This window comes from Microtus ochrogaster, chromosome 5 (assembly GCF_000317375.1).
Source record: "Microtus ochrogaster isolate Prairie Vole_2 chromosome 5, MicOch1.0, whole genome shotgun sequence".
NCBI classification, from domain to species: domain Eukaryota; kingdom Metazoa; phylum Chordata; class Mammalia; order Rodentia; family Cricetidae; genus Microtus; species Microtus ochrogaster.
The window spans coordinates 43,262,733-43,275,000 of NC_022012.1; the positions used below are offsets into that span (position 1 = coordinate 43,262,733).

General features: G+C 40.2%; 1 protein-coding gene across 1 annotated transcript in view; it reads left to right on the forward strand.

The window, feature by feature from the left end:
* Zw10 (zw10 kinetochore protein) overlaps positions 1 to 12,268 on the forward strand; it is a 26,299-nt gene that overhangs the window by 6,384 nt on the left and 7,647 nt on the right. The window contains exons 6-11 of the mRNA XM_005347284.2: positions 228 to 380; positions 1,487 to 1,678; positions 4,582 to 4,745; positions 6,334 to 6,516; positions 8,030 to 8,265; positions 10,815 to 10,886. Of these exons, the coding sequence (XP_005347341.1) occupies positions 228 to 380; positions 1,487 to 1,678; positions 4,582 to 4,745; positions 6,334 to 6,516; positions 8,030 to 8,265; positions 10,815 to 10,886 (1,000 nt within the window). The remainder of the gene's footprint in view (positions 1 to 227; positions 381 to 1,486; positions 1,679 to 4,581; positions 4,746 to 6,333; positions 6,517 to 8,029; positions 8,266 to 10,814; positions 10,887 to 12,268) is intronic.

Genomic DNA, 12,268 nt, shown 5'->3' on the forward strand with positions numbered 1-12,268 from the left:
CTCTCACTGGTGTATCGTCGTCGTTGTCATTCTGCACACACTTAGGTAGCATCTCTCACTGGTGTATCGTCGTTGTTGCACTTATCTGAATTTTTGAAAGCAGTGTATAGGCCATGTGCATCATACTTAATCGAATGTGAGAATGTTGTGATGGAACTTAGGAATCTCAGCAGAAGAGATGGTCACCTTGCATTGGGAGACAGCTGATATTCTCTTCCTTTTCTTAGATACCAGCAGCTTAGAGTTTTGCCTGCAAACAGAACTTCATTTCTGCATGGAACAACCCCAGAAGGAGGAGGTGGCCCCTCTGCCACCCATCAGTTCTGTCCTCCTGGCGTTCTCCATTCTTGGAGAATTACCCACCAAGCTGAGATCATTTGGTAAGTGACTTGCTTCACTGACATTAAATTTCAGAAGGGGATGTGAAAGGGATGGCCGAAGAGATGAGGGACATGTAAGGAGATGACTCGTGACGGTTCGCCTTTACAGTCCATCAGAGCAGCTGTTCTCAGCTTCCTGGAGCTGTGACCCTTTAATACGGCTCCTCATGTTGTGGTGACCCCAACCGTACAAATATTTCCTTGCTACTTCATAACCAATTTTACTACTGTTATGAATCATAATGTAAATATCTGATATGTGACCCTCAAAGGGTTTACAACCCACAGGTTGAGAACCTGCATCAAAGGGCATGGCCATAAATATCTTTTTTAGTAATGAATGGGTCCTTTTTTAAAACTAGTCCTTAATTTTTACAACTTTATTTTTTAATAACTTCAAAGTCTACAGGTGGGAAAGATTCTCAGAGAAAACGTGTAATATGTAATTTTATAGGTATATTTTTGTGAGATTTACTTATTTTCTGTGTATGACTAGTTTGTCTATTTATTTGGGTACTCTGTGTGTGTGTATGGTCTCCATGGAAGGTGTTAGATTCCCCAAGAACTGGAGTTATAGGCAGTTGCCATTTGCCATGTGGGAGCTGGGAACTGAACCTGGGTCCTTTGCAAGAAGCAGCCAGTGCTCTTAACTCTTGAGCCATCGCTCTAGTCCTCATGATATATAATTTTGGCACATTTACTCTTTAGAAATTTCCTCTAGTGATGGTTTTTAAACAAATTTTACTTTTGGATTTAATTTTTTTTAATTTTATATATATGAGGTTTTGCTTGTATGTATGCATCATGGGTATGCCTGGTGCCTGTGGAGGTCAGAAGAGAGCAAGATCCACTGCTGCTACTGGAGTCATGGTTTTGAACCACCTTGTGGATGCTGAGAATCGAGCCTGGTCCTTGCAAGACAAGAAATTCTCTTTAACCGCTGAGCCATCTTTTCAGCCCCTGATATTTAAATTTCTATTTTTTTTTTTTTGAGACAATGTCTTATTCTTTATTTCTTTTTGGGAACTTCATGTATGAGTATAGAGTATTTGCATTCCCTATTTTGTAGTGGTTGTTGACGAGTGTCCCCATGGTAATGATTTCAGGTCAGTTGCTGCTGAAGTATATGCTTAAGCCTCTGGTGACTTTCCCATCACTCCATGCTGTGATTGAAAAGCAGCCGAATTCAGTTACCATTCGCTTTCAGTCTCTGACGACAGACTCAGAGCATCCGTCACCACCTGAAGCTTTTGCAAAGATCCGGTTGGTCCTGGAAGTGCTCCAAAAACAGCTTCTAGGTGTGTACCCCAATGTGGTCTTTTATAATCTGAAAATGTGCATACTGCTTTTGCAAGTATACTCTTAGGGCAAAAGTGCTGATATGTCCCAGTGAAAGGGAGAATCTGGGGTAAGCTAGGCCATAGAAGCATGGTAGATCCTTTCTTCCTTCTTGCCTACTTGACATTCTTCTCTTTGTTCTCTGTTAGCAAGTTGGGTCATTAGTGACATCTCAGATCCCATGTCTTAATGGTATTTTAGCTGGAGTCCAGGATGTACTTCTCCTGCTGGACTCTTGCTTTAATTATAGGAGAAATGAGCAGGTACTGTTGTACTTATTTCCATGGGAAAATTCCCTTTAGTGCAAATAAATGAGCAGGACTTGGCATTTTGGTAATCTTTATATCAGAAATAGCCTGTTTTTGTATTTTATTATGAATCAGGTTTTTTTCCCCCTATAAGTTTCTTCTGTGTGTGGCAGTGGTAGCCTACACCTTTAATCCCAGCACTTGGGAGGCAAAGGCTGGCGAATCTGAGTTTGAGAACAGTCTGGTCTACAGAGCTATTTCTGGGACAGCCAGGGCTACACAGAGAAACCGTGTCCCAACAAAACAAAATAAAACAAAAAAAAAAAATAAAAAAAGTAAAAAAACAACAACAAAAAAAACCAAACAAAAAAAAAACAAAACAAAAGTTTTTTTTGGTGTTTTAGAACACTGCTGCTATTTCTAGTCTGTTTGACTTCTGTTCTCATTGCCTTCTTTAGTGGTCTTGTGGGGTGTTCCAGCCAACATTCTTCTGAAGAAAGTTTTTAAACACTTTAAAAATGTTGCTATTTGTGGACCCTCCTAACAATCATAAATGGTTTATTTTTGTATAAGTGATTTAGATATAAGCAAGGAATTGTTTGTAACTTTAATAGGAGCAGAACACTTCACACCCACAGTCCTGCCTCCCAAGGTATGTATTGCCGTATCCATCTCTCAGCTCCACTCTTCTCTCGATTCTTCAGAAGAAATGCAATTTTGTTGTTTTTGGTTTTGGAGACAAGAGTCTTGCGGTCTGGTGTGGAACTTACTACATATTCTAGATCAGGCTAATACTTGTCCTACCTCATCTTCTTAGCTGCTGGCTCTGTTTCCCAGTGCCTTCATCTTGTCAGTTAGGACTTCAGCTAAGAAATTTTGTGGGGACACAAGTCCTGAGCAAGTGATGAAAGACAACAGCCTCCCTTCTTTTAAATGTGAGATCAGTGAGAAATAGAGTGTGGTGGTTCATGCTTGTATTGGCATCTCCCAGGAGGCTGAGGCAGGAGCATCACAGTGACTTTCAGGCTACCCTGGACTATAGAGTAAGATTCTGTCTCCTTCTACATTACATCCCTCTCCCAGATCTACTTTCTCATTTTTGATTATTTGAATATTTAGCAAGCATTCCTGTTATTTCATTGAAAACATAGCACTAATGATGCAGTTAACTGTTCTGTAACTCATGAGCATTGGCAAAGAGCACAGCGTCATTCTATTTATTATCTTCTGTAAACCAGGAATAATTAATTTATAGTGTCAGCATGTATGTAAACTGATCCTCCCCACCCACTCGAGAGAGGGTTTCTCTGTGTAGCTCTGGCTGTCTTGTAACTTGCTCTATAGACCAAGCTGGCCTTGAACTCACAGAGATCTGCCTGCCTCTGTCTCCAGAGTGCTAGGATTAAGGCACGCTCTACCACTGCCTGACTTGATTTTCTTTTTTAAAAAATGTCTGTAATGACTACATTTCATAGTCTATTTCAGAAGCAACCTGGAATGGAGTCTAAAAGGAGGCACCAACATTCTAGCTTCCCCTAGCTTCTTCCTCTCTCTCTCTCGCTCTCTCGCTCTCTCCACCTACCTACCTACCTGTCTACCATGACAGCATTCTCTGTGTAGCCCTGACTGTTAGAACTCACCAACATCATCCTGGCTTTCCCCCTTTTTGTTTGTTTACTTGTTTATTGAGACAGGGTTTCTCTGTAGCCTGACCGTCCTAGAACTCACTCTGTAGACCAGGCTGGCCTTTAACTTACAGAGATCCGCTAACCTCTGCCTCCTGAGCACTGAAATTAAAGGTGTGCGCCACCACCATCCAGCATTGTTTGTTTATTAACTGCAGTGTGGGTGTGGATGTTGAACGGCAAACTGGTGGGAGTCAATCCTCTCCTGCCACATGTATGTTCTGGGTTTTGAATGTAGATCACTAAGCTTGTGTGGTAAGCAACTTTATCCACTGAGCCATTCACTGTTTTATTTAAATGATAAATATGGTATTCTAACTATAATACTCCCAAGATATTTTGGAGAAACTAGCCATGTGATAAACTCTAGAGGAGGCGCAAGGATACCATGCTTGGCTGATGAGACAGTGTACTGGAGTGTAATTACTGGTGTTCTCCTTAGACTAAATTCCCAAATCCTATACAGAGAGGGAAAAGTACAGTGTTCTTTCTTTCTCTTGTTTTTCATTATAAAAATGAAGCAAAATTTTGTGAGGTTTTATTAAAAACGAGTTTTAACTTCGAATGCATACTTTCTGAGTGCTTGTTATATAATGAGCTTAACGACTTATGGGCAGATGACTAGTGTAGACAGCATGACACATACTGTTTTAGAGTACGGGAGTGCTGCAGTGAGCAGGAAAGTAAAGTAATTACGAGTTTATGTCTTGCGTTGTCAAGGGCAACCTGTTGAGGTAGCTGTAGAGTTGTCTGCACCATTTTCTCTCTCACCATCTTTTTGTTTTATTTGGCTTTCTCTGTGTAGCTCTGACTGTCCTGGAACTTGCTCTGCCTACCATCTTAAAATTTAATCATCTTAGAAAACTCAGGAACTTAATAATTTGTTGGGATTGTGAATAGTTTGTCTAAAACCTTTTCTTTTGAATTCAGATTTACCTCTTGACCCTGACCTCGAAAGTGGAAAAGCCCCTGAGATCATGTTGGCTGAAATGCTTGGTGATGTGATCTGGGAGGACCTGTCTGAGTGCCTCATCAGAAACTGCTTGGTTTATTCGATCCCCACAAATAGCAGCAAGCTACAGCAGTACGAGGAGGTAAAGAGTGGAGGTCCTGTCCTTTCCTTCCTTCCTTCCTTCCTTCCTTCCTTCCTTCTTTTTTTTCCTCCCTAAGACAGGGCTTCTCTGTGTAGCCTTGGCTGTCCTTGGAATTTGCTCTTTCTGTAGACCTGGCTGATCTTGAACTCACAGAGATCCTCTTGCCTCTGCCTCCTGAATGCTGGGATTAGAGGTATGTGCCACCACCTCCTGGCTTAAAGTATGCTCTTAAGAAAACTATTAATATAGAGTAGAAAAACTCAAATCCTACATATTTTATTTCTGTTCTGCCTTTTTGATTAAGAAAGTATGCTTTCTTATAAATACCTTTTTTAAATTTGATACTTACATCAGCTGTAAAAGCTATTGTGGGGCTGGGGAGATGGCTCAGAGGTTAAGAGCACTGCCTGCTCTTCCAAAGGTCCTGAGTTCAATTCCCAGCAACCACATGGTGGCTCACAACCATCTGTTATGGGGTCTGGTGCCCTCTTCCGGCCTGCAGGCATACACAGAGACAGAATATTGTATACATAATAAATAAATATTAAAAAATAAATTCTAAAAAAAAAAAGCTATTGTGTAGCACCTTTAACCTCCCTTTTAGTGCTTGCTTGAATGCTAAGATAAGGGTGTTTATAAGATCTTGGCACCTTTTCAGTCTTACAGTTCTATTGAAAATTTCTTCCCAAATGAATCTAGGTTTGGAAGAATGTATAATTAAAATTTATTTTTAATTTTAATTCTTTATAAGATGTGTTAGGGTTTTCTCTGAGTGTATGTGTGTGTGCCATGTGCCTTGTACCTGTGGAGATCAGGAAGGGGCATCAGATCCTCTGAAACTAGAATTACAGGTGGTTGGGAGCTACCAGGTAAGTGCTGGGAACTGAACCACAGTCTTCTGTAAGAGCAAGTTCTTTCAACTGCTGAGCCATCTCCATTTCCCAGAATGTATATTTTTTAAACCAAGTAATTGATGACTTGTCCAGTATAGTTGGTTTAAAATTTTGTTATTGAAATGTATGTACATGTTGATCTTTTTATAGATTTGTGTCTATAGGTTTAGCTTGACTGTTGACTGTATTTGGGGAAAAATTTGCTTCTTTATTAGATAATTTAAGATGATTCTTCTTGTCATTTTCCTGAAACAGTAGACTATAGAGTCTATTTACATAGCATATATACTCTATGAAGTACTATAATTTAGAGATGATTTATATGTATAGGAGGGTGTACATAGGTTGTATGTGAACAGTGCCATTTTATACAAAGGACTTGATGATCCTTAGATTGTAATTTCTTTTTTTATTATTATTTATTTATTTATTATGAGTACAATATTCTGTCTGTGTATATGCCTGCAGGCCAGAAGAGGGCACCAGACTTCATTACAGATGGTTGTGAGCCACCATGTGGTTGCTGGGAATTGAACTCAGGACCTTTGGAAGAGCAGTCAATGCTCTTAACCACTGAGCCATCTCTCCAGCCCTTGGATTGTAATTTCTGAGGGCTGTTCTGGAACTAATTCCCATGACATACTTAGGGCTAACTGTATATAATTCTTTTCTTTGTCTCCTATTGTTTCTGACAGATTATCCAGTCTACCGAAGAATTTGAGAAGTCCCTAAAGGAGATGAGATTTTTAAAAGATGACACTACTGACTTGCTGAAATACGCTCGGAACATCAACTCTCATTTTGCTAATAAGAAGTGCCAGGATGTGATTGTGGCAGCTAGAAACCTGATGACCTCTGAAATTCACAACACTGTGAAGGTACTTGGGGTTTACTGCGTTGTTTATGTAAAGCAGCTTAAGTTTGAGACACACGCGATAAAGTAGAAAGGAGTGGCAGTTGCTGAACTCCTGGGCCTCTTTCAAGTGCTCCTACGATCTCCCTTTTCTTTGACTGTTGTGAACTCCAGATAAAATATGTCCTTGAAAGCAGCGGTATCAACTGAGAAAGTCTGTATAAATGTCGTGGATTGCTGTTGTTGAAATTAAAAAGCAGATTATTCTCATCTTCATTACCTGATATGTGTGCTTAGATAGACTGTATTGTGTGTAGAGAGTGTGACCTGTTGTGGAATGTTCACTTCTTGCTTCCATGGGCACTTGCACACTCATGCATGCCCATGTGTGTGTGTGTACACACACAAAAACAAAATGAATATCTTTTTAGAGATATAAATAAATAACTTTCAATGAGAGTGAACTAATTTGCATGAAGAATAGTTTACTGTTTGACTCCCAATAATTCCAGGCCATTTTGTTTTATATCGTATATGTATGTCTATATTATACATACATATATACACACATATAATGATATAATTATATCATATATCATTTTATATATCTATAAATAAAATAACATTTGGTAAATGTAAAGCATTACTGAAACATTCTGAACATTATTAGAACATAGACTAAGGCAATCTATTAATAGATTTTCCCAGCCTTTTCTTCAAGCATGTGAATGTAGCCAAGAAGCACATGGAGGTCACTTTTTTACTTTTTTTTTTTTTTTTTTTTTTTTTTTTGAGGCAGGATCTCACTGTGTACCCTGGCTGGCATAGAACTCATTGTATAGCCTGTCAGTGGTGGCACATGCCTTTAATCCCAGCATTTGGGAGGCAGGGGCAAGTGGATCTCTGTGCGTTTGAAGCCAGCCTGGTCTATAAAGTGAGTTCCAGGACATCCAGGACTACACAGGGGGATTCTGTCTTGAAAAACCAAAACAAAAAAGACAGAAAGAAAAAAAGAACTCATTCTATAGAACAGACTGATCTTGAACTCAAAGAATTGTCTTCTCTGCTTTCTGAGTGCTGGGCTTAAAGATACCCACACCCAGCTCAGGCTCTGTACTCTTGGTCCTTTCTTCTTGTACCTCATCTTCCTTGGAGATTCCCATCATTGTGTCCATTCCAACAAAGTGTTTAGTCGTTTGAAACACAGGTATCAGTACATTCCGAGGTAATCTGGAATTTTATGAGAGCTGAGAATAATGAATTTTGCAAGTCTTCTCAGTTATTCCAAATCTTTGCTTTTCCATCAGTTTTAAGAGTCCCACAGTACATGAGATTGCTAACTTCCTCCCATGTGCTGTCAGTCATGATCAAACAGTCTTTAAATCAGGCTGCTTCCTTGCAGATCCTACAGTCACTCTGGAGGGCCACAACTTCACCATGGAAATCTTGAGTGCCTTTATCCTTTGCTGTGTGCTTGAGTTTGAATTTTCCTGAAAACTGCATTTTCTTTGATTTGATTTGCTGTGTTTGAATCTTAGATTGCCCCTGATTCTAAGGAAACAGTGCCAGACTTACCCAGTCCTGATGCGGACAACAGGCTGCAAGGACAGGTGTGCAGACTGCAGTTCAGCGATCCTGGGAACTTAGAGCCTGAAACTTCTCTGGACCCACATTCCTTTTCTTTACCCACATGCCGCATCAGCGAGTCTGTGAAGAAATTGATGGAGCTTGCCTATCAGACTCTACTAGAGGCAACAACAAGTAGTAATCAATGGTAACACAGATAAATTGTTCCCTGTCATTTATTTATAGTAACACGGGCACATGTGTTAAAGCAGATGCTGGATGCGTGTGTTGGCTTATGGACATTAACCCAGCACTTGGAAGGCTGAGGCAGGGTTGGGAGTTTAAGGCCATTCTGGCCTACAAAGCAAGCTCTGGGCCAGCCTGGGTTACCTAATACAATATTGCAAAGAAAATCAGCAAGACCCAGAAAGGCAAACAGAAAACAAAACAGAAAGAAAAGAAAAGAAAACAAAACAAAACAAAAAACAAAACCAAAAATCAGTAGATATCTAGGTTTTTTTGGCATTAAAAATTTTCACTCTTTAGTAAGCTATGCTTTAATTTTTGGCTCACTTTTTGGTTTTGAATTTAAACTTTGGTTTAATTTTGGCTCTCTGTGATCATATATTATTTAAGAAAGCACAGGCAGAGGACTTAGAACACTCTCTTGAAAAATACTCCCTTAATACTGAGATGCTCATTGCTGCATAATTGTAGTCCTACCACATGTGACAGCACCCTGTGCAGGTGGAGACTTCACCTTTCCACTCTACACGGCAGCGTGCTGTGGAAGGGAGGGTCGGTCTTCTTTGGGACTAGAACATGCCACAGATGTGACTTCACTCGTTCAGGATGGCTTTTCTCGATATACACTGTATTCAGGGTACCTTAGGCTCTAGTTCACATCTCAGACAGAATCTTTGTTTTGAAACAGCTCCTAAGGTAAAAATGGTAGGCTAGTCAGTTGATTGTAGAGCAGGCCTATAAAAGCCCATTCAGTATGAGTCTGTTTAGCTATTCTTACTTAGCTTTAAAGAAAACTGTTTGAGTTTGGGCTTGACTTAGTCATAGGATCCTCAGAACTGTGGGTTATCTCCATGTGCAAACACATTTTGGGGGTGGGTGGTGGTTCAAGACAGGGTTTCTCTGTGTAACAGCTCTGGCTGTTCTGAAACTTGCTCCATACACCAGGCTAGCCTTGGCTCTCTCTGTCTCCTGAGTGCTGCGATTAAAGGTGTGCACCACCACCACCCAGCACAAACACTCTTTTAGATTGCTCTGGATAGAACATGTTTACCTAGTGCTGCTGTGGTCTAACTGCAGTATTAGTATTGATTTTAAGTAGAAAGAAAAGTGCATATTTATTTTTGTTATTATTATTTGTGTGTGTGAGAGCATGCATGTGTGCGCGCACTTGTAATCGGTCATGCAGTGGAACACGTGCAGGTCAGAGGACAATTTTGTGGAATCATTTTTCTTCTACCTTTTCATGGGCTCTGGGAATCACACTTGGTTCACTAGATCTGTGAGAGTGCTCAGCCATGCACTGGCTTGTGCAGAAGACCTGTTTCTTTGTAAGGGATGAATGTGATCTTTTGGCAAAGTAAATATAATTGTCACTATTTCCTCGGATGACTTTCTTCAAATATGTCAAATCAGAAGTTAGAGATGCATGGCAGTATTTAAAATTTTTCTTTTAAGAGAATGGATGCCAGACATTGTTTTGGTATGCTGAATACTTCTATTCATTCCATTTGCAACATATTTTTTAAAAACTATTGTAGTTATTTAAAAATGAATTAAAAAATTTATGTGTATGGATGCTTACTCTGAATATATATCTGTGTACACAATTATGCCTGGTGCCAACAGAGGTCAGAAAAAGACATTGGCTCTCCTGGTGTTGTGAGCCACCATGTAGATGTTGGGAATAGAACCCTGTGTGTAGGGGTGTTGCTTGGCATCCAGAATGGGCTTTAAAAGAGTAATCTCTCCATCTCCATGTATTTTCTCTTTTAAGGTTCGTTTTGAGTTCAAGTCCCCTGTTCCCCTCCCGACACACACACACACCTTTTATTTTTTTATTTTTTTTTTTTAATTTTTTATTTTTTTGGTTTTTCGAGACAGGGTTTCTCTGTGGTTTTGGAGCCTGTCCTGGAACTAGCTCTTGTAGACCAGGCTGGCCTCGAACTCACAGAGATCCGCCTACCTCTGCCTCCCGAGTACTGGGATTAAAGGTGTGCACCACCACCGCCTGGCTCACACACACCTTTTAAATGCATTTTAATAGTAATCTTTAGGAGGTTAAAGATCAGATTTAAAGGGCAAAAATGATTGAGGGTTTGATGCAATTTTCAAAAGTGTTGTTTCATCTCTTTGCATTGGGCAAGAAGGAGGAAGGTAAAGGCGGAAAGTCAGTCTGCTTCTAAAAGAACCCAGTGTGTGCCTTTATTGGTGCCTTGCCCTTTGCAGGTGACATTTGCTAAAGGCTTAGCTCCATTTGTCACTGGAATGATACTTAGGTGCTGGCAGGGCACAGATGGATGAATGGAAAAGAGGCTTTGGGTTGAATGCTTCTTGCTGAAGGTCGTTGTTAGCAGCGTCTTAGGAAAGAGACTCAGTTTATAGATGCTGATGGGTATGTCTCCATCGAGAGCCTGTGCTTTCTGCAGCTGTAGTTTCTGTCCACTGGTTGTCAGTAACAGAAGAGCTGCTTCAGTTTGTATGATTTCTCTTGAACTTTTGTTTTCCTTCCAGCGCTGTTCAGCTTTTCTACTCAGTGAGAAACATCTTCCATTTGTTCCATGATGTGGTGCCAACATACCACAAGTAAGTACTTCATTTCTGTGTTACTGCGTCTAAACTGTTAAGTCAGGTTAAAACCGCTACCTGTGTAACCATAGCTATTGATTGCACTTGGCAGTAAAAGTACACCACACTAAGACCTTTAAAGTCTAAAGACATTCACTGCGCTGTGTACAGTGATCTTGCGTGCAGGAGGGTGGCACACACTTAAAACTCAGAAGAATTTTATCCAGTTTTTATGCCTAGGCATTTTTTGAGCCACCATACTTTTCTTGGTTACGAAATAGAAAGGTCCTCATCCAGTGAGTGTGCTTGGTGTTTGTAGCTCTGCAGACACTGTCCCAAGAGAAGGCCCTGTTAGTGTGAAGTATGGTCAGGCTCTCTTTTTAATGTTAACACAGCATCGGGCTGTATTAACCCGATGTCTTGGCCTTTAAAAGTTTGCTTTTAGGGCTGGAGAGATGGCTCAGTGGTAAGAGCACCACCTGCTCTTCCAAAGGTCCTGAGTTCAATTCCCAGCAACCACATGGTGGCTCACAACCATCTGTAATGAGGTCTGGTGCCCTCTTCTGGCCATGCAGACAGAATATTGTATACATAATAAATAAATAAATATTTTTTAAAAAAAGTTTGCTTTTAATATTAATCTGAAAAGTTGCTCAACTCTGCCTCTAGTTCTTTCCGTTATTCAAACGAAATGTTTTATATTGTCTTTTGTTTGTTTGTTTTGTTCTGTTTTCAAGACCAGTTTTCTTTGTATAACCCTGGCTGTCCTGGAATTCATTTTGTCGACCAGGCTGGTTTCAAACTCAAGAGATTCTCTGTTTCTGTCTCATGAGTGCTGGGGTTAAAGATGTACACCACCACTGCCTGACTTCTGCATGGATCTTATAGATATTTTTAGTAATTTGTCACCAAAACTATTCCATAGTTAAGGGTTCCGCTCTCTCTTTTTTAGAGATTGAGGTTATTTTTTATTTATGTTTAGGTGTGTATGTTCACAACCTACCCTTGAAGGCTAGCATAGGGTGTCAGATCTTGAATGGAGCTACAGGTAGTTGTGAGTTTCTGGATATGGGTACTGGGAAACAAACTTAGGGTCCTGCAGGAATGGTTTGTACACTCAACTGCTGAGCTATCTCTCCAGCCCATCTACTTTCAAAGAAAAAAAATAGTATATTATTTGGAGGGTTTTTTGTTTGTGTATTTGTTGTCTTGTTTGAGACAAGGTCTGTGCAGCCCTGGCTGTTCTGGAACATGCTATATAGATCAGGGCGGGCTCAAGCTTAAAGAGATTTGCCGGCCTTTGCCTCCCAAGTGCTGGGATTAAAGGCATGTGCCACCATGCTCAGCTTGAAGCAGTTTTTTTTTTTTTTTTGGTTTTTCGAGACAGGGTTTCTCTGTGG